At 47.6% G+C, this 25,145-nt stretch overlaps 6 protein-coding genes across 6 annotated transcripts; all 6 read right to left on the bottom strand.

The window, feature by feature from the left end:
- Positions 1 to 2,842: 2,842 nt before the first annotated feature.
- On the bottom strand, positions 2,843 to 4,324 carry BC939DRAFT_533464 (putative lipoprotein; the record flags this gene model as incomplete). Its single annotated transcript, XM_051561699.1, has 1 exon — positions 2,843 to 4,324. The coding sequence occupies exon 1, from the start codon at positions 4,301 to 4,303 to the stop codon at positions 2,843 to 2,845; it is 1,461 nt and encodes a 486-aa protein (XP_051406651.1). The 5' UTR covers positions 4,304 to 4,324.
- Positions 4,325 to 7,669: 3,345 nt separating this feature from the next.
- BC939DRAFT_468677 (uncharacterized protein) lies at positions 7,670 to 8,077 on the bottom strand (the record flags this gene model as incomplete). Its single annotated transcript, XM_051557939.1, has 1 exon — positions 7,670 to 8,077. A coding segment is annotated over one exon (186 nt), but the record flags the coding sequence as incomplete, so codon positions are not given.
- Positions 8,078 to 14,728: 6,651 nt separating this feature from the next.
- On the bottom strand, positions 14,729 to 15,238 carry BC939DRAFT_481919 (uncharacterized protein; the record flags this gene model as incomplete). The annotated part of the gene is given in 2 exon segments (XM_051559066.1): positions 14,729 to 15,079; positions 15,092 to 15,238. 2 exon segments carry the CDS (start codon positions 15,236 to 15,238, stop codon positions 14,729 to 14,731), a joined length of 498 nt encoding a protein of 165 aa, XP_051406649.1.
- Positions 15,239 to 17,935: 2,697 nt separating this feature from the next.
- On the bottom strand, positions 17,936 to 18,909 carry BC939DRAFT_41130 (uncharacterized protein). Its single transcript, XM_051552938.1, has 3 exons — positions 18,724 to 18,909; positions 18,486 to 18,593; positions 17,936 to 18,131 (listed from the first exon to the last, which is right to left on the bottom strand). The coding sequence occupies exons 1-3, from the start codon at positions 18,813 to 18,815 to the stop codon at positions 18,005 to 18,007; spliced, it is 327 nt and encodes a 108-aa protein (XP_051406648.1). The 5' UTR covers positions 18,816 to 18,909; the 3' UTR covers positions 17,936 to 18,004.
- A 2,024-nt stretch (positions 18,910 to 20,933) lies between these two features.
- BC939DRAFT_468659 (uncharacterized protein) lies at positions 20,934 to 21,167 on the bottom strand (the record flags this gene model as incomplete). The annotated part of the gene is made up of 1 exon (XM_051557938.1): positions 20,934 to 21,167. A coding segment is annotated over one exon (170 nt), but the record flags the coding sequence as incomplete, so codon positions are not given.
- Positions 21,168 to 23,882: 2,715 nt separating this feature from the next.
- BC939DRAFT_468650 (SRR1-domain-containing protein) lies at positions 23,883 to 24,873 on the bottom strand. The gene is made up of 3 exons (XM_051557937.1): positions 24,538 to 24,873; positions 24,200 to 24,447; positions 23,883 to 24,102 (listed from the first exon to the last, which is right to left on the bottom strand). The coding sequence occupies exons 1-3, from the start codon at positions 24,772 to 24,774 to the stop codon at positions 23,904 to 23,906; spliced, it is 684 nt and encodes a 227-aa protein (XP_051406646.1). The 5' UTR covers positions 24,775 to 24,873; the 3' UTR covers positions 23,883 to 23,903.
- Between the last annotated feature and the right edge of the window lie 272 nt (positions 24,874 to 25,145).

Here is a 25,145-nt window from a genome sequence, read left to right as displayed (position 1 = left end):
CGCCATTGTCTTATCTCCAACGTGTGTCGTTTAATGGCTGACAGGAACATCACATTTACCCTGAACAATGCTGACGCTCTCGGCGTCCCACCGACAGCACGGAGCATCATGGACTGGCGCACCCAGCCGTCAGGGAAATCGCACGAGGGTTTGCGAGTGTTGGTCTTTTTTAACAGATCAGATCATGGATGAAGGATTGGAGGTGCGGTCGCGGTCCTTCCTTCGCAAGCAGTAACGAGTCAAAGGGCCATCCAGAAATGGTTTCATGATTTCCAGTCCTGGATTATAGGCGACGATCACCGGCGTAGCTTCATCAGTCAGTGGATTGCAGCAGAACGATGCAGGATGGGCAAATGCGCACACGACTGCCCTCGCTGTGTTGACCAAGTTGTACCCCCTCCACAACAAGAAATCCTGCGAGAGGTGATAGGGCCCCTCACGGAGACCGAGGACAGACAAGCGAGGCGTACTGCTGAGGACGCTTTGCATACGTACAATATCGCGATCCGACTCAAGGAATATAGACAGCGACAGCGACGTGAAAAATATAATGGCATGGATGAGGACAGAAGGTACATAAATGGAAAAAGCAGCACTCAAGGACATGGATTCACAGCCAACTAGCATTCAGGATGTGGTAGCGCTCGCGTCTTGGCTCCGCCGCGCAAACGATCGATTTCCCATGGGTTGATATTGACCAGGAGACATGGCGAACGATCCGTGAGACTCGATGGAGGATCCCGCCTGGGCTGGAGGCAATTGTCCTTTATTCGGATGGATCAGTGAAGAACGCTGGCTCGGACACAGTCAGCCAATCGTTCGGTAGTGTCTATAGATGCGTCGACGGCTCGTTCCAGACGGCTATCTGTGGTACAACGACGGATTACGCATCATCCACCAAAGCAGAACTGGTGGGTCTGCTCGCGACAATTCTGTGCTGTCCCCGGGATCGCAACGCCATTATTCATATCGACAATAGAGCAGTGGTCCAACAGTTTGCGGCGTTAGTTAAGAATCGACATACAGCTACTCCACGACGACGGTTGAGAGCAGCATATGCCAACTGGTGGGCCGTGATCTACGAGGCGTACGTGCAGCAGGACAGCAAAGTAGATGTTCAGTGGGTTAAAGGACACAATGGCGATACTGGAAATGAGGCCGCTGACGAATTGGCGGACAAGACACACGACAGCGGGCGACGGCCATGGCAACTGAACACACAGTATTTCACGAGCATGAAGACACATACGACCTTCTGTGGTCAGCCAGCGGAGGACGACATTCGCCAATTGATCAAGCATCAGTCTGCAGCCAGAGACCATCATGCATGGACTTGTCAACGATGAATGAAACAATTTATTCAGCAGTGGGAAGAAGTGGAGTGGCGATCCAGCCTTGCTATAATACATGAGAAAAATCCGCCAGGGGGTTTTTTCACCAGCCTTGCGGATTGCAACCATCGGTCCCACAGGATCAAGAAAATCCATGGTATGCTGCCAACCATGCAGTACATGCACAGGTGGAAGTCGAATCTGTATACCACAGACAGATGCCAAGTGTGCCTTACCATGGTGGAGGATACCCAGCACCTCTGGGTCTGCAGAGCCACACAGAACAAACGACAGGAAGAATGGAGAAAGACACTTGATGGGGTTCTAAGTCTTGGACGCACCTTGGTGGATAAGATGAGGAAAAAGTGGTTGCGCGACATGGAGGAGGCAATCAAGGATGGTCGACAATTCACACGCCGAACCGAGTTTTACTCCGTGCGAGTTAGATACCCTTTGGTGGAATCTGCGTGAGATCCGGGGAGTGAAAACGATGGTGGACACGGGGGATGATGACTGGATAAGGCTGCTAAGGAGTGGCGAGACAGGGAGAATGGTGACGAGGACAGAGAGAATGTCCACGAGGAGGAAGGAGAAGAAGTGGGTAATCAAGAAAATGTACAGCAGGCAGCAACGCTCACCAGGCTCTGGACAACGACGGATATATATCACGGACTCGTACCAAAGTCCCTGACAGCAGATTGGGCGCTGCTCTTTAAGACGTCGAAGAGTATCGCGGCTTACCTGGTTGGACGCTTTTTAGAACGAGTTGAGGCTTTTGGCCGAGAGGAGCTATGGAAGGAGCGATGTAGTGCCACAGTGGCATGGGAAAAGTCCGAGGGCATATGCGCGAGGATGAAGAAAGTCGGGGTCCAGGTAGGAGGTGAGGCCCAGGGCTTTGTGAGACAACAGCTCCAAGAGGAGGTTACGACAGCGGCGAGGAGGAGAGCAGACAGCCGCTTGGTGGACCATCTCCAGGGAAAGGTGGTGTTGAACGAGATGGAGAGAGGAAGGAGGATAAAATTCATATTGGCCCGTGACCTTGACTAGAAGAGGACCCATCGAACTCGACAGGTTGCGTAGCGGTTTTGGGCCCCGGCTCAAGTATTAAAAACCATGCGACTCAGAATGTGCATTATAGGCATTTGGTTCCTCATTTTACATTAGTTTAGTAGGGGCCCTTTGTTAGTTATCTTTAGGTAACTATCAGCCAACTGACAGTCCAAGCCGAGGCTTGGGCAATGCAGCCTGTAGCACACCTGCACGCCTGGGAGGATCTGGCGTCAATAAAAATAAAATAAAAAAAAGAGGGTTGGAGGTTGAGGAATTGAAAAGCTATTTGAGGGATCAAGGTATTGTTGCTAGGAGGATGCCTGCAGAAGCTGGTAGTAGGAGGAGATGTAGAGTAACGATCTTTCCAAAAACTGGAGCAAGTAAGAAAAAACAAAAAGAAAGCGAGCGTGCATTTTTTTTTTTTGAGAGGAACAGAGGCGAGCTTTAATTGAGCTATCGAGCTATGCCTTGCGCACGCGAACGACACCGGTGATGGTACCTTGCAGAAGTACACCTTGATTGATGAGTCCTGCCATCTGCAGCGTATCATAAATGGACCCGGTCCCCACATATTGCTTGGAATCAATGTTGCCCGTTTCGGAATCGATGGTCGTGTAGTAATAGTTGTCCAGGATGCCCGTGCTGGTTGAGTCCGGGGAAAGAGGGTTTTGGCGCACAAAGGTGTAGATTTTCTTGTCGCCGAGCGATAGTTTAGGGACTGCCGAGGAACGAATCTTGTTGTTGACCCATTTCACCACGCAACCTTGCGAGTCGTCTTCAAGGACATCCACACGCTCGATGCCCCCAACAAAGGGCGCAGAGCTTGGCTGGCTGGCTGGGGCGTTGGCAGGGAGCGCTGGGTACGGGTAGCCATAGGTGCTCGCGACAATGACGGAACGACCGGACCCAATGGGTGAGTTTTCAGAACCAGAGTTGTTAGGCTCAAAGAGTGGGACTTTGCAGACCTGGCTGCCGTCCTGTGTGCGGTAGACAAGCAAGTTGACCAATGGCGAAGCATTATCCACAATCGTTACGTACTCGTATCCGGACTGAGGCCCAAAGAATGTCGGCGTGGACCCCGTGCCCCAGCTCAACTGACCAGGCTTGCGGGCAGGACCGCGGTCGTATGCTTCGCGCCACAGGACCTTGATCGTGTGCGATGCATCGTCGCGGCCGAGAAGATAGGTCGCATACGTTGTCGAAATCAAAGCCCCTGCTGGGCTGGTCGAGATACTGTTGGCCACCTCTTCTTGTACACCTCCATTCGGCGCCTTGAGCGAGAGAGTGGTCACGTTCTTGGAGACTGGGTCTGCATATCCAGCCAAACCATTTGCGGTCGCGAACCAGACATATCCTTGCCAATCTGGGGCTAGTCCCACCACGGAATCGTTGGCAGGGATCGGGGTCAATGGGAGGGTATCCGTGATCGCGAGCGTCCACTTGGCATTATTAGCAGACTTGCCGATGCGAAGCAATTGGTTGTTGCCATTGGTGAGAACGAGCCTGTCCTCGTTATCGACATAGGCATACACGCCGCCAAGGATATTGCCCTTGGCCACTGCCAACTCTGCGAGCGAGTTGGCTTCCTGAGAATCAAATAGATGTATGGTCGGCGTTTGAGTGAAGATCGTCGTGCACAGGCCAAAGACATAGCCATCCGCTGTGCCCAATAGGGTTGGACAGGCGGATTGCAGCGCGCGCCGATTAGAGGTGATGGTGGCGTTACCCGGGCCAGCAAAAGGGGTGGTATCGGACGAAGCTGGGTCGCCATGCATCGTCGCGACTCCATCTTGCCCAATGTAAGGGTTCCGAGGTGTGATTGTCGGGCCAAAGACGGTGGCTGTCGAGACTTGGGGTGTCGTCAGGAGCGAAATCGCTGTTCCCATTGTGAGCAGCTTGGCTATAAGTTTGAGTGCTGGCATTCTGAGAGAGTGACTGGCGACGAGGGAAGGAGGGGAGGAGGGAAGAGAAGGAAAAATGTGAGAGAAGAGACAGAGGGTGAATGCGCGAAATTTATCAGGCAACGCCCACAAGCACGTTTGAGAACGACATCATGCAAGCGTGCTGGCAAGTGTGAAAATCGAGCGACAGTCTTGGTCGTGAGAGATGCAAGAAAACGAAATGGTATAATTCCTCGAAATCCAACTTTGCCGGCTTTTGTCACGAACCGCGCCATAGTTCCTCGTGAAGGTGTAAGCGAGAGAGCAAAAAGAGATCTTGTTTACGTTTGATCTTTTACTCTGTCGCGTCTCACGGCGGAGTAAGGTTTGGTCGCTTTCATGTTTGATAAAGACGCCATACCCTCTCGCGCGGCCCCACCTTGCATCTTCATTAGCCATCCTTGTCTCCTCTCTCGCCATTCAGCTTAATAATCCACGCCTTGTAATTATGTATAAATACCCAGTAGCTTTATTATAGAAACCTCAGTCTGTAATAAAACACTTACCTTGTCCATTCCAGTTTCTCGACCTCTTATCTCCATGCCTTCTACCACTTGCCTGTCTGTCCCTGACAGCTTTTCTCCTGTCGTCCATCCACTGGGACATTGATGTCACATCGCGAAGCAATGGCGTGTACATACCATAGATGTTTTTCAGAGCTCTCGCTCTGTTATTTTTTGCTCACTAAACAAAAAACAACCGGAGAATCTCTGTGTCATCATCTCTTAGTGGATAAAGAGCATTTCTGAGCGGCGGGGTTGTGTGGGGTACATGTATCCCAATCTTGACACCTGTCATTCCGACCCTGCATGTATTGAGCGGAAATGAAACAAAAGGTACATGTACTGTGCTGGTATTTGCACCATTCAGGTCATAAATTTTGCTGACCTTCCATATGTTTTCCCATAATTGAATAAGAGTGATATATTTTAGAATAGATAAAATAGGGAGGTCAGCCATATCCTGACTTTGTTGACCCCAGCTCTGACTTGCACAAATACGACCATAGTCTACTATGCATCCGTCGCACAGCACACACCATGGACCATAACTTTATTTCCAAGGGACAACGGAGAAGGGTTGTTTGGCTAAATGGTTCGAGCTAGGACTATGTTCCATTGAGAATGACTGGGGTAGTTGCAAGTTATTCACATATATGATGTACGATGAAGTGAGATGTTGTGACAATGAAGTCCACCCCTCTGGAATCGTTGTATGGCAATGTTCGCTGATCAGACCTCCATTGTGCCTTTATAATGCTGTTTCACGAGGATAAGCCGATGACGGATGCTCAATAATGAGACGATCGGAGATCGGGGAAACGTTGCAATTGATAGCGCAAAGGTGGCGAATGATCAGGCTTGGCATTCTATGTTGATTGTATCTCGTTGCGTGGGTTGCTGACGACGGCGGTCAGTACCTGTCGATGATGCGGTGTTATCCGGACAATCTGGACGAATGCAATGTCTGATACAAGATACATATGTAGAGAAGAGACTGGTTCAGGAACCAGAGTTTATTCTTTTATTCTGGGTTGTTGCTCTTCCTCGTGATTTAATAATAAAAGTTCTCATAGACTTTAGTCCTTTGAAGGTTGACCGCGCTACTTGACTGACTTCCCTACCCTCCATTGCATCCCTAGCGACCTATCTGGATTTGCGCCTATCTTCGTACGTTGGAAACAGCGATGATGGTGATGTGGGCGGACATCTGTGTCAGGCCGTGGCAAAGCTACTTGTATAACACTGATCGTGCTTCGTGTCAAGCGACTAGCATCTATCAGTGTGATGGCTCTTTATCCTTTTGTTATTGTGGTAATGCCTTTCTTTATTGTGGAAAGTCTTTGTTATTGTGGGGAAGCAGACATTCTTCTCGCCTATAAGTATTCTGCCACACACTTCATAGCTCTCTTCGCCACACTTTTCTTTCATCTTTTCAGCCCGCCACACAGTCCACAGCCATTTTCTCTTTCTTTTTCGCTCACTCTTTCAGCGCGAGCGACACCATCAACAGTATCTTTTTCTACCTTTCGTTCATCATTCTTTCTCCGCATCGCCCTTTGCCCGCAGTTCGCTATCCATAGACACCTTCACGCTAGATACTATACGCCTGTAGAAAAGGTAATGTACCCTCTAAGCCTATCCTTCCATATCTTCAGCGTCCCTACGAGAGGGTTTCACTAACACTGCTAAGCTTTCAACCCACCATAGTGACCATGGCATGGGCATAATGAGCTTTTACAGTACTCTGAAGAAGCGCGGTTTGGATCCAGTTGCCGCGGATCCTCAAGATTACCAGAACCAAGCTGTTGAGGTTGCCCTCTTCGGCGCGTTTTATGGATCTCTCGTCCGCCAGATCACGGATGATTACGACTCAAGCATGGTCCGAACTGTCGGTCTCGCGATGGCAGCGCGTTTGGCGAAGGACTTTACCCCTGCGCAATGTACGATTCACATCGATGGCGCCCCATCCCAGCAGAAGCGGAACGAGCACATCAGGCGAAAGAACAGACTGACAGCGGATCTCAAGAAGTTGCAAGCGGACTTGAAAGTCATGAGCACGAAGTCGTCGAACGGCCAATGGACCTCGAAGAGCGTGGTAACGAAGATCAAGAAGGGTCTCCGCGATGTATACAGATTTGATACGGCTGCCAAGCAGACACTCCGGGATGCCTTGCAAGAAAAAAGGTTTTTTGTCTGCACCTGCAGGACCGAGGCCGACACCTGCATTGCACGCACACTGATCATGACTGCCGGTAGCTTCGTGGTGTCAGCAGATTCCGATCTGTTGACATATCCGTCGGTCACCAAGGTTTTGCGGCCGATCTTCCACGGCCTTGCCTATGCGTTGTACACCAAGGAGAGTGTTACCAATGCGCTTCAGATCCCCAGCGCAGACTATGTGACGTTGCTGGGCATCGTGTCCAAGAACGACTATACCGAGAACATTCCCGGCCCTGGAATAGTTCGCAATTTGGAGATCATCCGCGCTCTTCCGATATCCGCCTGATGCTCGGTGCTTACAAATTCATGGCAGCCATCAAAATCCGCGAGGCTATCGACCAGACCCGATTCAAGCCATCGGAAGACATCTTTTTGAATCTCGAGGAGAAAGTGCTCCAACTGCAGCCAGGAGATGAGGCTGCCGATGAGGACATGCTCGGCTTTGATTTCAACATTGCGTCACCGCAGTTCCGGCACCTCAAGGCGCAACGATTTGCTGTCGCTGCATATCAGCATGCGAGTAGAAGGTAATTTAAGTGCGGCACCACTTCATTCACGCACGTGTTGTACAGACAACAAGTTCTCTAACACCTTTTGCATGGCGATGCATGCATGTACTTACTAGTGCGGTTCCCTTTTACGTTGCGAGGAACTCAAAGCGCAACCAGTTCCGGCCGATATTTTCAGACAAGAAATCGATCCTACCACGACAATCGATTGACTTCTCGGCTGCCGTACCTCACGATCGCCCACAGCCAAAAGCAAAGCCTCTCATCAAGACTCGAAAGCCGGTCGTGAAGAAGAAGAACAAGAAAAAGAGGAAGAAGGGGACACTGCCGAGGAAACGGAAAGGGGTGGGCCCCGCCAACCCATCGAACCCAAGGCCCACTTCTGCAACTGCAGCGGACCACCACTTCCACAAGCTGCATATAACCAAGGCACTCACTGTAGGAAGTATCCAGGCCAACGTAAAGCGAATGGATCAGATCTCGGTTGCAGAAAGCAAGCTCCTTTCAGACAGGCTACGTTCAGCGGTCGCGGTCCTTAACGCGGTCCAGATGCATATGTACGTGGCCACTGCACTGGATATCGCGCGGCTTGTTCGTTCTAAAGACACAGCGACAGATGTGACGCAGCGAAAGGAGGACATTGCAGACATTCTCGACAGCAAGGCCTTCTACTTTGCACTCAACACACTCTTCTGCAGTGGTCAAGAAGGACGAGGTTCTCAGGCTGTTCGAGTATCGGTTACCTCTGCGCGCAGGATGAGCACTCGAAATACGCCATTGGTACTTGGTGCCCCGCAACTGCAAGCACAGGCACAAGCACAAGTACGAGCACAAGCACAACCAACAGCCACCCATGCCGGACGTGTCTTTGATGCGTACACAACGCTCACCGGCTTTGTCCCCTTTCGCCAACAAGAGCCAGAGATGTTCCCTTCGGCGGTCTCGAGGCTTGCTGTTGCGGCAGTCTGCAATGCAGTGCGAATCCATTACTATGGCGCAAAGGTATATTAAAAAGTGTGCAAGATGTATCCCTTGTGTTCCTTGCCTTTCGGAACACTAGTGGTGACCATTAGCTCTTCAAATTTCTTTAGTAGTTTTCCGAGAACGAAGAGCGCCCCGAAGCTGTCAAATGTACTTTGATCGCGATATTGTCGGCTCTGGGAACATTGCCACCGTGTGTCTGTTGCAAATCCAGAACCGGTGCCGGCCTGCCAATCAATATAATCATAGGGTGTCGGAACCCTCTTTCAAAATTTATAAGTTCAACATATAAAAAATAACGTGCATGAACACCCAACCCATTCTGAATTCTAACCAGCCACTTTTTTACTTGATTTGAGTAATTTCTGGTAGATAGATACTGTAGCGCTCTACATATACTCCAATACACTTTCTACTTTTCTGGTCTTTCGAGTGATGAAGAATATTATTCAGTTCATCCACATGGTTCCTAGCTCATGTTGGCAATTTTCATACGCACTCGGTAAATGCCTCCGCGAATATGATCATACGAAGTAATAATCAATTACATTAGGAGACCTAGTTATTTTGCCGCGGATTTTAGAAACACGAAAGCACATTCAGGTCAACAATACCATTTGTAGGTTGTCTAGGCGGGGTGTTAAGAGCCTCCTTATCCCTTTCCAGTCATCGCCTTCTGAGATCTTCTCGCTAGACCAATTCCGTTCGTTTGGACCCAAAGTGAATGCTGCTCTTGCTGCAGGCGAGTTACTATGCTTTCTGGCTCCAGTGGTACTCAATTTCCACTTGGTTCACCCTTTTGCAGATTCTGATGTACAGTAGGCTAGACATCCTTGACCCACAGAGTCACGGCTACCAGAAAGTATTTTCTTTGAATCCCCATGTCTGCATACATGTTTCACTGACCAATCGAACTCGCGCAGTCGGCTACGTTGTCCGCTAAAAAGTTTTAGAATGTAGAGGGGGAGTGACTCGTTGATATCCAGAGGTTTCTTTTAGTAGAAGGAACGTGAGTTTTTTTTGGGAAAGTACAGCCATTAAAACACGTCTCTTTCCTGGGTCCAGAAAGCACAGAAATCGTCGTAAGCGAAGGCCCTGATATTTGGATTAGGGGAGTCGTGCTCTCTAGGAAAATCATATGGTGCGTTAGCAGCCATTGCCGATGGTCGGCCAAGCGCTGTTCAGGTACAGCGCAGTGGGCTGACGATCGCACACAGGAGCCCCTGCTCATTAAGATGCAACATGTCAAAATCTTCCTTAATCATTTAATCAGCAGGTCAAAGCGCTTTTGCCAAGCTTAAAAGCTTAAAGCTTAAAAGCTTAAAGCTTAAAAAGATTAAAAGATTAAAAGACCAAAAAATCTGTGCCAAGGACCCCTGCTTTTTCCCGCAGTTTTTTTTTCCTTTCCTTTGTCTTGCTAGATCCCTCACACAACTCTTCTTCACTACTCATGCACTCTTGCGTTCTTCCACTTCTCATACGCCTTCATTCTCCTTCACTGTTTCCACACTTTCCTTCACTGTCGTTATTAAAAAAAAGCTCCATATTTTCATCATCGCGTAGGCTACCATGGGCATTGAAGACCTGTGGCCCTTTCTGAAGAAGAAAGAGTACGAGTCCGTCCTCCGCTATCCTTCCACCCAACTCGAGTAAAAGGTACAGTACCGTTTCTAGCTATACATGTGGGAACCAATGAAGACGCTAAAAGGAATCACAACACTAACGTCGATGGCATGTTCATAGTGTTCATAATAGTTGCAAGCCGAAAAGGCGAAGGGCCTAGTAGCAGAAGGATCTCGTACCGAAGTTGACCCGAGCCTTCCGGCGATTGAGAATTCCGCGCTCTTGAACCGCTCTAGTCAGAGCTACCGTAAGACGGCTCCACTAACGGGGGGCAGAAACGCCTTTCATGTCTTTTTCCGAAAAAGAACTCTGCATTTTGTTCTCGAAGAACGAAACTCTGAAGACATATTTTCAAGGATTGATACGGGAGGATTTCCCAAGCGCGAGCACGCCGTTATTCCAGCCGGATCTGCATTTGCGGTTTCAGTCAAGGCCTGCCGGCACCATCATTACAAAGCTACTTTCGAACGTCGGCAGGTCAGAACCACGCAAAGGGCCTAGGGGTTTCAAGGACTCAATTTCTATGATAGACTTGGCGGCGATGCGAGACCACATTCAATCCCTTCGGCAGGCCAACTTTGATCCAAGGAACTACACCAAACGCAGCTATGTCCATCGAGGCTCCATTCGGACAGGCGGGTTTCGTCTACAGCTGCTAGCTTTCAAGATGAAGGAACTGCAGTCGGTGCGATACAGGCGTCTTCCTGAGAACGTCTTGCCCCCAAGAATCACCTCCACCACCGGAGGAGTGGATCATTACTTAACCGAGGTCCGAAACGTTGTGAAGACCCAGCAGGATGTCACCGACCTTTGAGGTTGCGCGCCCGATCAGATCAAGAATCTAGGTATCGATCTAGGCCAAGCGTGTGTCGTGGGCGCCAGTCTGCTGTTGCCCGAAGACCATGACCCCGGCAGCACGACGACGGTGACTGGGGAAGAATGCGATTATATGGATATGGCCAGCCCTTCCTAAGACGCCTCCCAGCGTCAGGTCCCCGCTATTTTTCACAATTTCGCAGTCAAGCAAAAGGCCGTCAGTCAGTCTATGCTCAATTATCGAAGATGGATGGAAAAGCAGAAGAATATCGTGCCAGGCGATGGAACCAAATCGATCAGCAGCATTAAGACTAAGCTGCCACCATTGCGCAGCCAGGGCGCTAGCTTCACGAACCATGTCGTAGAGCTGGAGAAAGTGGAAAAGCGACTACAGTAGTTCTACAACGGCAACAATCGGTTCAAGAAGCACAAGTGAGACGCAAAAAGAGCGCGGGATGCCGAATACAGACTCACTGCAGAGAGTCTTCTCAAGGCAGTTGGAGGAAACATCGACAGGGAAAGGGATAAGACCAACAAGGTTGTAATTGGGGTTAGTCTGGGCAAGTTCTCGACAAAGACTAGGCTTCCCTCACTGCACGAGTCCTTCCAGTCGTACTTTTTTCAGAAGGTAATGCATCATCAAACAAGTATGCAGGTCTGTATCATGTTTGGATATTGTGAATATTGTGCTGATGTCATTGGCACTTTTTTATTAACGCTCACATAGGTCAGGTCACTTGGATACATCGTGGTTGGAGTGAATGAATACTACACGTCCAAGAATTGTCCAACCTGCGAGCAGTTTGTCGGACAGGTGGAGACCCGCAGGCTACACTGCTTAAATTGCGGTATTACCATGCACCGCGATATTATGGCAGGACACAACATCTGTAATGTGGTTCGTGGCCATTTATTCCATCAACAGCGACCACTCTATCTTCAGCCAGTAGATAAGGATGGGTACTACCCTTGGATGCAAGATGCAAGACCGCACACAGAGGCCGGGGGCAGTAGCAGCGGCAGCAGTAGCGCAGTGGGGCAAGGGCAAGGGCAAGGGCAATGACAAGGACAAGCTGGAGGATCCAAGCGACCAACCTCTACGAGTGAGCATCAAGCCCGCCGTCGCCAGTAGTCCTAGTCTAGCTTTTTTCCACTTGTGTGTGTTCCGTACAAGCTTCTGGATAAGATTGCAGTTCATTCTAATTTACGTTCGACCGAGAGGCTGAGATACTTGGCCTATCTAGTTTGCTACCGAAATAGCCAGCAAACTAGACGTTTGATGTACAAGACATACGACGACGACCACCTTTACAAAGACAAAACCAATGATGAGCCCGAGTACGATGCAGACAATAAAATGCCTAGGTTTTCTGAGCCGAGAAAACTCATAGCGCCGACCAGAGAGGCGATGAAACCAACTAATTTTCAGCAGGTAACCAGTATTTGTACGTTGTTTTAAGCTATAAACGTAATTCTGTATCTAACGTACTGTATCTTTTCCCTTGCAGATGACGTCCGGCCCATATTGCTCTATGGCGTTATTCAATTTTGTTGCGAATAGGAACCCCTCGAGCACATCACAGAGCATTTTGGAAAACGTTCAGTTGGATACCACACCGGTAATTCAACTTGTATTTTTTTTTTTTTTTTTTGTTATAAGGGACCATTTGTTTATTGTTATTTACTCTATACACATTCAAAATGTAGGGTTGTCTTCAAAAAAATCTTCTACAATGCCTTCATCAACATATATTGCGCAGTATTCAGCCCGTTCTTGATACTATTGCAAGTATCAACGAGAATTATTTTGACAGTACGTCTGAAAGCACTTCGGATAACCACATCACTCTAATAATGCCGCACAAAGGTTATGTATGGGAGATAGACAGCTATCAAGCAGACCCTGTATATTTGGGACCTGAGGGCGACCATTGGACAGAAATTGCACAGCAGAGACTGGAGGGTTGGACGTACACCGCCTACCATACAAAAGTTCACAACGACATTCACCTAATTGTTCTTGACAAAGCATCATTCTTCCCTCAATAAATACTGGATAGCCAAACAGTGAAATGTGTCCGCTATATTTGATGTAATAAACCCTGCTGTTTTGTTTATTAGATTGCCTTAGTAGGGATTAAGGTCTCGAGGCAAGGTAAGTGAAGAAATGTGCGGTGTGATCGATTTGACTGTCTCGTTCCATCACCTTGCTTTATCAACATATACTCCATGTTTTCCTTTTAGATGTAATTCTGGCCAATTATTGTTGGTCATGTTTCGTCGTGAATGAACGAAAGATTGTTGTTTATGAGCTATTATATACAAGGAATGTTGTTGAGGAACAATGTAGTGGATGTTGCGGTATACAAAGTCTTGTTGAAAGTTGTCCTAGAGAGTAGCAGCCATTGATGGATAATTCGATTGCATATGTGTCGTTATAATATACGTGATGAGCTGTAAGTAGTTGTCCAGTACCAAAGGCCATTAAAAAAGATAAGTTTGTCTAAAGCGTTTAATACGCGCCGTTCGCTTTCGCTTTTGATTGGAATGTCTAGAAAACATTCAGTGTCTACATATTCAGGCGGTTGAACTGCGTGGATGGATGGATGGAATAGTTTTTATTCAGGTATTTATTCTGCTTTATGTCTTTTTTCGAAGTTACTGATCTTCTCTTCCATTTTATGGATATTCCAGAGGAGGTGACTGAAAATTATTTTGGATTTCTTCGTCCAACCGTCGTTGTCGTAGTTGACAGTATGAGGAAATTTTGAGATACGAAATGAAGGAAGGCAATTTTTTGTTGGATGTAGTGTTGCCTCTAAGAATATCCATTCCTGTGCGTTAATAACAATGCCATAGGCTATTAGAGGGGTTTGGTAGGAGGCATGGTTTTGGCTTAGTGCTTGTTGTCTACTTATGAGAGCTGCTTCCAACTGCACTGCATTTTGAGCGACTCCTTTTTTGAAATCATCTATTTGTATAAAATATAATAGTGAGCTGGAGGTATACTTATTAAACTAAATAGTATACGCTGGACTCTGGTGAAATATGCGACAATCTCGATCGAATAGTCTAGATTTCCGTAGCCGAAGTTCCCGATGAGCTTCTTCTCCAATAGGCTGACGCTATCAAATAAATAGCAGCTGGCGTAGATGGAGCATGCAGTCTCGGTATTGAGGAATGAAAGCAGCTTTCTTGTCGATAATTCGTCCTCTGTTTTTTGATATGCAAGTTGCTGAATTGGTGAAAAGAGAGATACCGAAGATAGACGTGATATTTTAGGGGAATCGCTAATGTTAGGGGAGTCCATGTTGCTCATGTTGAAAACTGTATTCACTTCTGGGAGGGTGAATTCGCTGAATGCTTTTGTTGCCGTGTCGGTGTCGATCACAATTGCGTTGATTTTTTTTTTTGGATGTATGATAGGAGTATATTGCGTAGACGAGTATCATCTAGAACTTTTTCCATTGCATTTTGAATCGCCTTGGGATGATGGATAATGATCATCGACGGGCATTTGAGGTATCTAGGAGAGATTGCTGTAATGGAATCGATCAGGTCGAGCAAGGTTGCTGTGTATGCGTTGGTCGTCCATGTTAAGAAGGTTTTCGCCGTTCCGCTTTAAGAGAGATTTGAAATGAGGCTATGTCGGGTGTATTTGCGGCTGTAGAATTTGAGGATAGAATGAGTGGTGATCAGTGTAATAACATAGTTGCGCTTGCAAAGATACTGACCTTGGTCCGGGAGTGTTGCGATTATATGAATACTGTAAAATCGCCAACCTCTACCACTAATCGCAGCGCTTGCTGTTTGGTGCGAAGGACTCTCAGTGCATCGATGGTTCGCTCTTCATCGTCTGGGTTGTCAATAGGCAGATGACCTCCATCCAGCATGCTAATAACCAAGTAAAGCGCGGCAAGTTTTTCGTTGTCCGTCGGTTGACGTGGTTCATCTTCATCCATCTCTATTTCTTCCGTCGCAGTTTCGTCCTCAAGGGACGCCGCACTTTCAAAAGGTTCCTCGTCCGAGAGCTCGTAGTGAGCGTGGGTTTGTTCCTCCTCTGGATTGAGGTATTCGTCGACTGACATTGGCCGTCGCACTGCAAGCTGTAGAATTACCTGCCTTAATATCTCCATGTCATGGCTGAGGGTTGCTGTGGGAGGGCCTACAGGCTGTTCTTCACGATCAAAGAGACCAGTATGCCAAAAGCAGTTCTGGATCGCTTCTGTGGTAATCGAGTTCCATGCTCTAGTGCTCCATGTCATGACTTGAAACTGACCGACTCGATATTTATCCTTAGTTTCCACCTCGCTCGCCTCCACTTGGCCGATTGTAAATCTCAGCTGGCGCTGTCGGTCAAGTGAACCGGTGGAATGCGGTTTTCTGAAGAGAATGAACTCGCGTGAGACGACGCTGCGTACTATTTCCGAGTACAGGGTCATGGATACTCATCGGATTTTATTCACCGTTTTTTTATTTTGTAGGTGAATGACGCATCTATCGATTGAGGATATTGGTGTTTCTCTTCTGTAAATATAGCCATAGCAATTGGCCATTTTGTGCTGTCGAAAGAATTCATGAGTGATTCGGTGTCCAAGTTCTCTTTTCGCCCCTTGCTCCCCCCACGGTTTGCATTGGTTTTGTGCGTAAAACTTTATTTTAGATTTTTACTATCCGCCGTGAGAAAAGTCTAAGGCCTACTTTTGCTGAAATCGCCCTTATATGTGCATGGAAACTCCATCAGCTCTAGTAGCATTGGCGTTGCCGCTTATTGCTGAGATCGTGGCCTTGTTTCCGAGGAAAACTTGCTTCAAACAAATCGAGGGCATCTTGAATCGTTGGTATGCTTGTTGTAAGTATAGATTGATCCGTTCCTTGTGTGGTAAAGGTGCACATGTGTCACTTAATGCGTTCAAGGCGTTAAAACGTTCAAGGCGTTAAAACGTTCAAGGCGTTAAAACATTCAAAGCGACGGCCCAGGGCATCCAAGGATGGCAATGAAGGCGCTACAGGTCCCGCGGGACCCTCGTGGTCCGGCTCGACCATGTCTAAGTGGAATTTCTCTTCATACGTCCATGGTTCCACTCTGAACAACTTTATAGAGGACATCTCCAGCTGCACCAAAGCGCTGTGCTTGCACAAGTCGCTTCTGAGCGGAAATATTCGCATGAGCAGCTGATAACATGGCTGCCAGTAGCCCTGCTAAAGTCAATCTCGACATCGTATAGTACTCCAAGGCACGTAGAGGATCATACTCAGAGTGTCGTGTCTGAGGCCTGCATGATGTATTGTACTCAGCTTTGTATTCCTCGATTTACCAGAAGTCCCTCCCTTTAATCTGTCCTTCCGGATCCGCATCTTCTTAGAGCACTGGCAATCTAAGGTAATACGAAGACGCTTAAACATGCCTGTTCTTTCGTACTCGTATGTTCTTAAATGGACAAAGTTTGTAGAGATATTGTGCTGATGCTGCTGCTTCTACTCGTCAGGAGATAGAAAAAACTCCACTACTCCCACATCAATAACGGCAAGACGCGAGTCTGGATCTATGCCATAATGTTTCGCAGCACGGAGAATGAAAGTGTCTTTACTCAATAACTCGCGCACGCTGTTTAGAACTACGGCGTTGAGCTCCTCTGCGATGCGCCTCTTAAATGGCTATGGAAGGCAGAGCAATTGACACAAGAACATCGCGTCAGTATCTCATGATGGACCCGTCAGACAGGTAGACAACTAAACTAACGCTTATGCACTGACCTCAATTGAAGAACCTCGGCTTCGACTGGCGCCGCTGCCATAGATAACATCGTTGTTGTCACTCTGGTTTCTGCTCTCATTGTTACTTACGGCAGCTACATGTAATTCCTGCGTGTTGCAAGATATACTGCGTATTCGCAACAGATATAAGCAGTCAGTACACAACATAATACAGCCAAAAAGTGTGGGTACCAACTGCTGCAGGCCTTCGGCTACTGGCCGCTCTATCAGATCACGTGTGGGCTGGTCGAGAAAGGACAGACGATCGTTCGCAGCGGGTTGATCGGAGATTGGGGACTCCATTACAAGAGACTCCTCTCTTTGACAAGAAAGATAAGTCCAAGAAGACGCTGGTCCAGAACATCAGGCAAGAAGCGAAGAGCGATAACGAGCTGGAATCAAGTAATGCCTATGTGGTGTGCTGTAGTGGAGTACTACGTTTACAAATGACATGCACAAGAGCTACCGCCCTGAGCCGCCTTTTTTTTTTTTTTTTTTTTTTTTTTTGGCTTAGAAGCCTTACCATCACAATTGCTGCGTTCTCCTTCCTGGGATTCGGAGTCTGAGGTAAGGATAGGTCACTTCTTCTAGCCCAGTGCCAACTCCCCTGTCCCTTCGAAGAGAGACATCGTCCTCTTGGTATTAGTTATTGAGACTGGTAATCTCACATTTTGTACGTCTTTTATGAATTGCACATGCGCCCTATTTTAGTTGTGGAGAACCATGCCCTGCACTCGTTATTATTTTTAATAGAATATGTGGACCCCACTGCTGATCTGGAATATTTTAAAGTATTGAACCAAGAGGTGTCTTGGGTTGTGGAGGAAGTTGATCTGGTGGAGCAGTTTCGGGCATTCAGGCCTCAGCATTTACAGGACTTCTCATTGTTTCGAGATGGGATCGCAGACATGAGACATGGTTCCAAGTTCAGGAAAGCTTTGCCGCCTCATGTCGGAGCAGTTGCTGGGAAGGTCGAGCCCATCATGACCGACATTCATGAGAAGTGGCCAACCTTGGAAAGCATCCTTAACCGCGTGTTCGCAAAAAACCACTACGAAGATGTGTCAAAAGCTATAAGGGACGAAAATTTGCAGGACTCACTTGTGGGATACATCTTCTACGTCGTCCTCTCTTAGTAAGTGCGCTACATGATATGATGCCTTAGTTGAAGTCCATCTTGACATTTCTTTGAAAGTAACTTTAAATCCCTGGTTATCACCCCTTATTCTAACGATCTGCCATTGTTTTCATTCTTTAACGGATCGTAGCCTGAACTATTTCACCTTCCACGATGAAATACCCAGTGACCTTAATGAACGAGAGGGGTTTATAGACCTCACGTGGGCATTCATAAGGGGAGCTATGACTTTAGTGAGGATTGAGACCAGGTCCTTGGAGGTCCTTATCACGGGCGTGCAGGAGAGGAAGAATCAGGATAAGGATTTTTTCATTGAGGCAAAACAGGTTGGCCATTATGCTGATGGAGTGGCTTTCCGTGACTCTTCTCAGCTGTACTTGTCCGAAGCCTCGACAATCCACAGCCCGAAGGCCGACAAATGCGTACGGGACGAGTTCAAACTGGCAAGGGTCATGAGAGACTCATGGGTCAGCCAAGTCCGCTCAACTTGTCGGGAAGCTGTACCACGGCGAGGGATTGCAGTTTTCGGGTCAAGCACATTCAAGGATGAGACAAAGCTGTGGCGACTCGACTTCAAAGGTGTTTTCGACTCATGCAGTTCGACACATTTCTCATACCTTTGAAGAAGCAGGATTTCGGAATAAAGGCGAAGGCGGCTGTGACGAGGTGCTTGGAGCTGACACTTCGAATTGAGGAGGAGATTGAGGCTCGTTTGGCGAACACGTCTGTTGTGGAATACGAAGAACGTATTAAGTTGGAGGACGCAGCAAGCACAATCGAGAGCACGACCGCGTCACCGGCAAAGAATCGGACCAAGAGACGTTGGACTGAGGCCTTTGCTCTGCAAAACCGTACATAAAAAAATTGCGAAGACAGAGACGCGTAAAATTTCCTAAATCAAAGGAGCCCCAAGTACTCTCCGGTTTGATGAGACAGGAGGCTGCCATACGAGCTGCTGAGCATGCGAAGGTAGAGCGTAATTTGCAATAATGTAATATTTGCTTTGCCCAAAATCTGAATTCGTGAATTCTTTTTTATTTTTTGTACTCAAGGAAAAAGTGCGAGAGAACTCCTTTGCGAGCGCCGCTTCACTCATCATTTACGCTGAAGATGAGCTGGTCAAAGACATCACAAATCAGTAGCATCCTACCACCAACCAGCGAGAGAAGGAGTTTGTTCGAAAGCGAACCCGAACTGAGGCGCTGGAAGCTTTGTTATCCCTCTGCGAGCCTTGGGGCTCACTTATGAAGATTATGCATGGTATTCTACACCATGGCCGATCAGTCACGCCGATCCCCTCTGGAGGCAGCCTGTCTGTGACGCGCAAGGCGTTATATACGTACATCTGTGCCAACCTTGAAGACAGGAAAACTGTCCTCCAGCATGAGAAGGACCTCCTAGTGGAACTATCAGGAGTAATTAATCTTCGAGCTGCTGACACCAGGGACATGTTCGGCATGCATTTGATTAATGATATCGAAGAATCAGCACCAAAGCACAACCTGATGGCAGCATCAACGACACGCTCCAACTGCTAAAGGAAATTCTCACCAAATGCGTGCACTATATTGACCTATGTGGTACGTACGAGCAGAGACAAGTGCCCTTAACGTGGTGCAGATGGGTAGTACTTTATAAGGGGCCCGTCTGCCCAATAAATAAAGATCCCTCTCTTGTCTCGTTGACTTCCTGTCTGTAAGTAGATATAGGGGTTAAACATTGCACGGCATAAGTCATCTCTGTGACGAGGTCAGCATTCTGGATGCCGGACGCGTAGGCAAGGTGCGGCGGGGAGAACAAGTGGACCCTTTGCTGAAGGTTGTTCTAGACGTTGTCCGATTCCTGTAAGCTTCATATCTATCTGCTGTTGTCTCATTCTTTCGTTAGGTTTTGTTTTCATGGTCTTTACTAACTTAAAATTTCATATTCGTTAGAGCGGACAAAATTATTGCAGGAACTTTTGGCAATTCTGTATATGCGGTTGTGTCAACATGGAAGGCTGTTCTTGATTTCATCTCGGAAGGGTCGCTCAAGTTCGAGATGTATGCGCTCACAGTGTTCCTTGTTACTAATGTTCTTGCTCATGTGGTCTTGCAACTGATATTTTGTTGCCTCTTTTCTTTAGTGGCGAGCTCACATCTGACGCTACGAAAGAGATCAGAACCCTTCAAGAGTAGGAGTTTAGTGGAGCGAGCAAGGGCGTCTGTGGCCGGGAGATGGATCTCCACCTGCATTTCGATGGCCTGGAGTTAAACAACAATGAGCTCAAGGCTGTTGGGGTAGATAGTGAGGAGAACAAGAAGCAATCACGGAAGAACATTTGAATCAACAAGGCGATTATGGTCTACTTACAGTGACATGGAAAGTTTGATCTTCAAAATGGCGACTACATGGTTTTCCTGGACGTCTCTGGGTACACTGGTGCTATTGTCTATCTCCACCGATACGAAGACATCCATATCTCTGGTCTGTTGTCCCGAGTGGCCATCAAGCTACCATTTGATGAGAAAGGGCTGAAGGCATTTCTGGATGGACAGTCCCTTGGATGGCTGCTCACATACGTGGTAAATTCACGTCGTAGTTTTATGTGTTGCGTTCTGTTCTCTCCTGTTCTCGTTATTTATTTGTCTGCTTGCGCTCACTCCCATGTAGCAACATCTCTGCAGCATGCAGCAGAAAGTCGAAAATGCGCAGATACAGGCTATGGATGACAGTTTCTTGCAGCAGGGACGGGTCACACTACCATTTTCACCACGTAATCTTGATGCGATTATCATGAACTCGCCGAAAAAGAAAAGCAATGGAGTGCATCAAGCACAGGGAGGCCGCACGGCAAGTGCACCATAGCCTCAGCCGGGAAGGACACGACTACGAACAACGTGATCCTAACATTGATCCAATCTATCGATACAAATTGCAACGATATCGGTCCATCAACTCCATCGGCCAGAAAGATCCCCAATCAGCAAAAATAAAAATTATATATGCTTTTCTGTGTTGACACTCTCTTTTTGATAAAAAAATTTGACAGGCTGAAGGCTGCATGGCAGTGTGGCAGATTTTTTTCTGTCCTGTCTGTCCTGTCTGTCCTGTCTGTCCTGTCTATCCTTTACCAACTTTTTTTGCCGATCAATAGGAGCGTGTGTAGTTTCTCGGAGGGCTGTTCATCATAATGGGAACGCTGATGCTGGCGCCAACTGAATCTTCTGGTGTTCCTGCCCTGACCCGCAGTTTGGTCAAGCTCCAATGACATTTCTCATTCAAAATTCCAATACAGTCGAATCTGGTTTTTATCATCATTCTGATAGTGAAATCGATGATAAAAGTTAATTCGAACATTTGAATTGACCCCCACAAAAAGAATACTGTAAAACGCAAAAGTATATAGTGTCCGTGACATTGACGCCAGTCACGCCTTCTCCACAAAGGACTACACTCCTTTTTGCGAAAAGGCCCAATTTTCATAGTAAATGTGGGCCTTTTCGCACTGAATTGAAAATATAAGGGGTGTTATTCAGTGTTCTGTGACTATTTTGCTAGGATTTACGGATCACCAAGCACACGAATCACACATCGCGCTGCTTTTCGGTGGCTCGCATTATTGTCTCTAAGCATCTCGAACACCTTGGTCTTCAAAGTCTCTCCTTCCTTAGACTTGAACGACTCGACAGCATCACGCTCGATGGAAGAACTCCTCTCTCGCGAGCCGTACCTCTTGGCGATTTTCTTGCACATCTTCTGCTTGATCTCCTCTGCCAAATCCTGTGCGTCCTTTTGGTTCTTGTCAAGGGAAAACTGAATCTTGTCCTCGTCCATGACCGAAGCAATCAATCGTACATAGCGTCGCCTGGCCTGACTTGCATCCGTGTCCTCCACAGGTGGATACAGTGGTGATCGCTCCTTCACATACACTGATTCTTGCTCCAGCTTATCAACTTGCGCCTTTGAAAGAACGCCGACTTTGCAAAAACAATGCCTCACCGTCAAGGCCTTGACATGCGACCACGCGTACGGAATAAGTGACCATGCATCGCCGTTGGATATCTTCTCCCCAGTGGCATACTCCTTTGTAACTGATTTGTTGCTGAGCATCTCGAGGTAGTGTCGTTTAAATGCGCTAATTATTCCTGCGTCCAAAGGTTGGGTAACGGATGTCGAATTGGCAGGCAGGCGCTCAACCCGAAGATGCTTCCATATCTCTCCTGCAAGTGGGTCCTTGCCTCCAGACTTGCCGTGTGCTCCACATGAGTCGATAAGCAGAAGACACTTGTTGGTGAGGCTCTCGTCGAGCGAATGAAGCCATTGCTTGAAAAGATCCAGGGTCATGTATCCCTTTTCATGTCTCATCGAGGCAATAGGGACCTCAGGCAATGGTCGGATACCTCGAGCAAGGTGCTCGCCTACAATATCAAGCAATTAGACATAATCATTAGTTCCTTTTCATGTTAAATAAGTCCTCTATTAAATTTAGTACAAAACACGGAGTTTTTGTATCCTTACCAAGAACTTGCGGCCTCAAAGCCGTTACGTCTGCACGGTCAAGCGAAGATCCAGAGGCGTTGAGACAGAAGAGAATCGACACGCGAGATTTCCCCCGCTCTGGTTTGGCACCACTCTTGAACTCCGCCGTAGTGTACGAGTGAGTGGAGAGCTCCCTGAGGTACATGTCAGTCTCATCGCAATTGTAGATGTCGTCGGGCTTAAAGTCAGCGCATATGTTGCGGATCTCGTTCATCCTTTCTGCGATGGCATCTTTGTCGACAGATCCCGCTTCTCCTCTGAGACTGCAGTAGGCGACACCGTACTCCTGCGTCATCCTCGAACGCCACGATGTCGTAAAAGAGATGGTGCGACCATGAGGGATATCATTGAAGTCACCAATATCGTCCGCAATGTCGTCCGCAAGAATGTGAAGAACGGAATCGGCTGCGACTTGGAGCTGTAGACCACTGACAACGCCGTTGCTCTTCCGAACCTCTAGTAGCCACCCAAGGACAGTCTTGTCCATTATGTGTCGTATCAAGTCGACTGGATTGCTGGAGAGTATGCATTTGTCGCCTCGACCATGCGCCACATCAAACCGAATCTTGTCAAAGTCCTTGTCCCACTGCGCGATCGACTTCCTATAGACGGGGCGGTGTACGAACTGGTGAAAATTGCCAGCTGTGACCTTCACATCAGTCCTCTTGAGGTAGCGAAAGATCTCGACCAACTCCATCCGATGCCTTAGACTACATCCTCCACCTCTCCCACCACTACGGCGTTTCGGATCGGCAGGTTTTTGAGGTTGTTGATCGACGACTTGGTCAGTGCTAGCCCGAGCTTTAGCCAACAGTGAGTAGTAGTCCAGCACCTGCGCTTCCTCTGGTAGTGCCGAGGTGCCATTCTTGAGCTGGTTGACCATAGATGTGATGTCTGAGAGGGGGGAGCCCCGTGGACGCGTATCGGTTATAATACGAGGTGTCTTGTTTTTTGGCATATGGAAAAGTGAGAGGGAAAAGTGACAGAGTGATTGCATGTTGTAAGCATGACATATCTTTGCGAGGATATAAGGTAAGGTCAGGTGCCATGTGGACTGAATAACACCCCTTATATTTTCAATTCAGTGCGAAAAGGCCCACATTTACTATGAAAATTGGGCCTTTTCGCAAAAAGGAGTGTAGGGTCTTTTATTGAGGATGTTTGTTGACATGAAGAGGCGTGTGGGTGAATGAAAGTATTTTTTTTGACTAGCATGATGAGGCGTGGCTGGCGTCAATGTCACGGACACTATATACTTTTCCGTTTTACAGTATTCTTTTTGTGGGGGTCAATTCAAATGTTCGAATTAACTTTTATCATCGATTTCACTATCAAAATGATGACAAAAACCAGATTCGACTGTACATATATGGCTTTCGCTCTTAGAGTTCATCTTTCTGCATTCAGATCAATAGTCAAGTTTCATGCCTATATTTGACAGAAAGGAAATTATATTGCGAACACTATGTGCACACTACGCGTCTTTTTCTTTTGTCTTTATTACAAGTGGATAACTATAAGAGCTCAGGATCGACTTCGCGGCCTTGTACATCCACGTCTGGCAGGATTTTATCTGCAGGAAAGCAGTGGAAGGCAAGATCGTTGAATACTGTGTTATCCTCAAACTTGGTCTCTGGCAAACCATGAACAGTCGCGATGGTGAGCGCTGGGAGGATGAACGGTGCCTGCTTGGCAAACTGTCTGAAAGAAGGACTGATACAGCCGTAATCGCAGTTACGTGAATATTAGTCCCACCTATCGTTGAATGAAGCCGTAGCATATAATGGTTCAGCGATATTATCGAAGTTACCTCTCATCATACATGGTGAAACGGTTGCCGAGGATCACCATGTTGTCTAGGTGCTTCCGAGACCAATTCGCCTCAAGCACATGAGAATACAGGCCCTTGGGACAGTGAGGCATGTAAAGTAAGGTCCGAGCACTGAGGACCTGGTTTGCTTGATCATTGGCCTTTAGAACATGGAGACCTAGCTTTTCTGCCAGCTGTTTGTCATACTCGGTCATGACAGGATCAAATATCGACATCGTCCCTGATAGCTAAAAGTGGATCGCATCAATGCATTGGTCAGTCTTCGAACAGACAACGACAATTATGCATTCCACGCGCGACCCTGTTGTGAAGATTACCCGCAGTATATCTTTCAGACAGAGGGCCAAGGCTATTTGAAACTGCGAGTTGCGGGAGGACTCCACCGATCCAATGCCATAGCAGATAATGTCCACGATCTTTTCCCGCTGGGCACAAACCTCGGCGCCTATCTCCTGACTCGTTGCGTTTCCTGCCTCTGGTTCATGACTCAGGTCCACTGGCTCCAGTGTCTGGTCGGCCGCTGTGCGTGGATGGAGCTGCATTGTCGAGTCCATAATGTGCTTATGCTGCTTTTTGCAAGGAGGGCAAAGGGTCAATTGCGTCAATTCTATATGGCAGATCAGTAGGTTAGAGTCACAAGCATAGAGACATCATTCGAACATGACGCTGGTCAACAGCAAATCCATACCATGAAACGCCGAATAAAACTTGGATTGTTTGAGGGTCATGACTTTGTCCTCCAGCATGATTATGCCCCATTCAATTGTCCGTTCCTCTTGATCGAATGCTCCCCGCCCCATCATGGCGCGCTGACTGTTCTTCTTGGGCTTCCTTGGTTTCCGCGTTGTCGTCCATCCAGGAAGGCTCCCCACTTCTTTTTTTTCAATCCATTCAGAAATAGCGCGACTCTGAGGCAATGTTCGAA

This window comes from Gamsiella multidivaricata, assembly GCF_025024155.1.
Source record: "Gamsiella multidivaricata strain RSA 2152 chromosome Unknown BC939scaffold_120, whole genome shotgun sequence".
In the NCBI taxonomy this organism is placed as follows: Eukaryota; Fungi; Mortierellomycota; class Mortierellomycetes; order Mortierellales; family Mortierellaceae; genus Gamsiella; species Gamsiella multidivaricata.
This window is presented reverse-complemented; position numbering and strand designations above follow the sequence as displayed.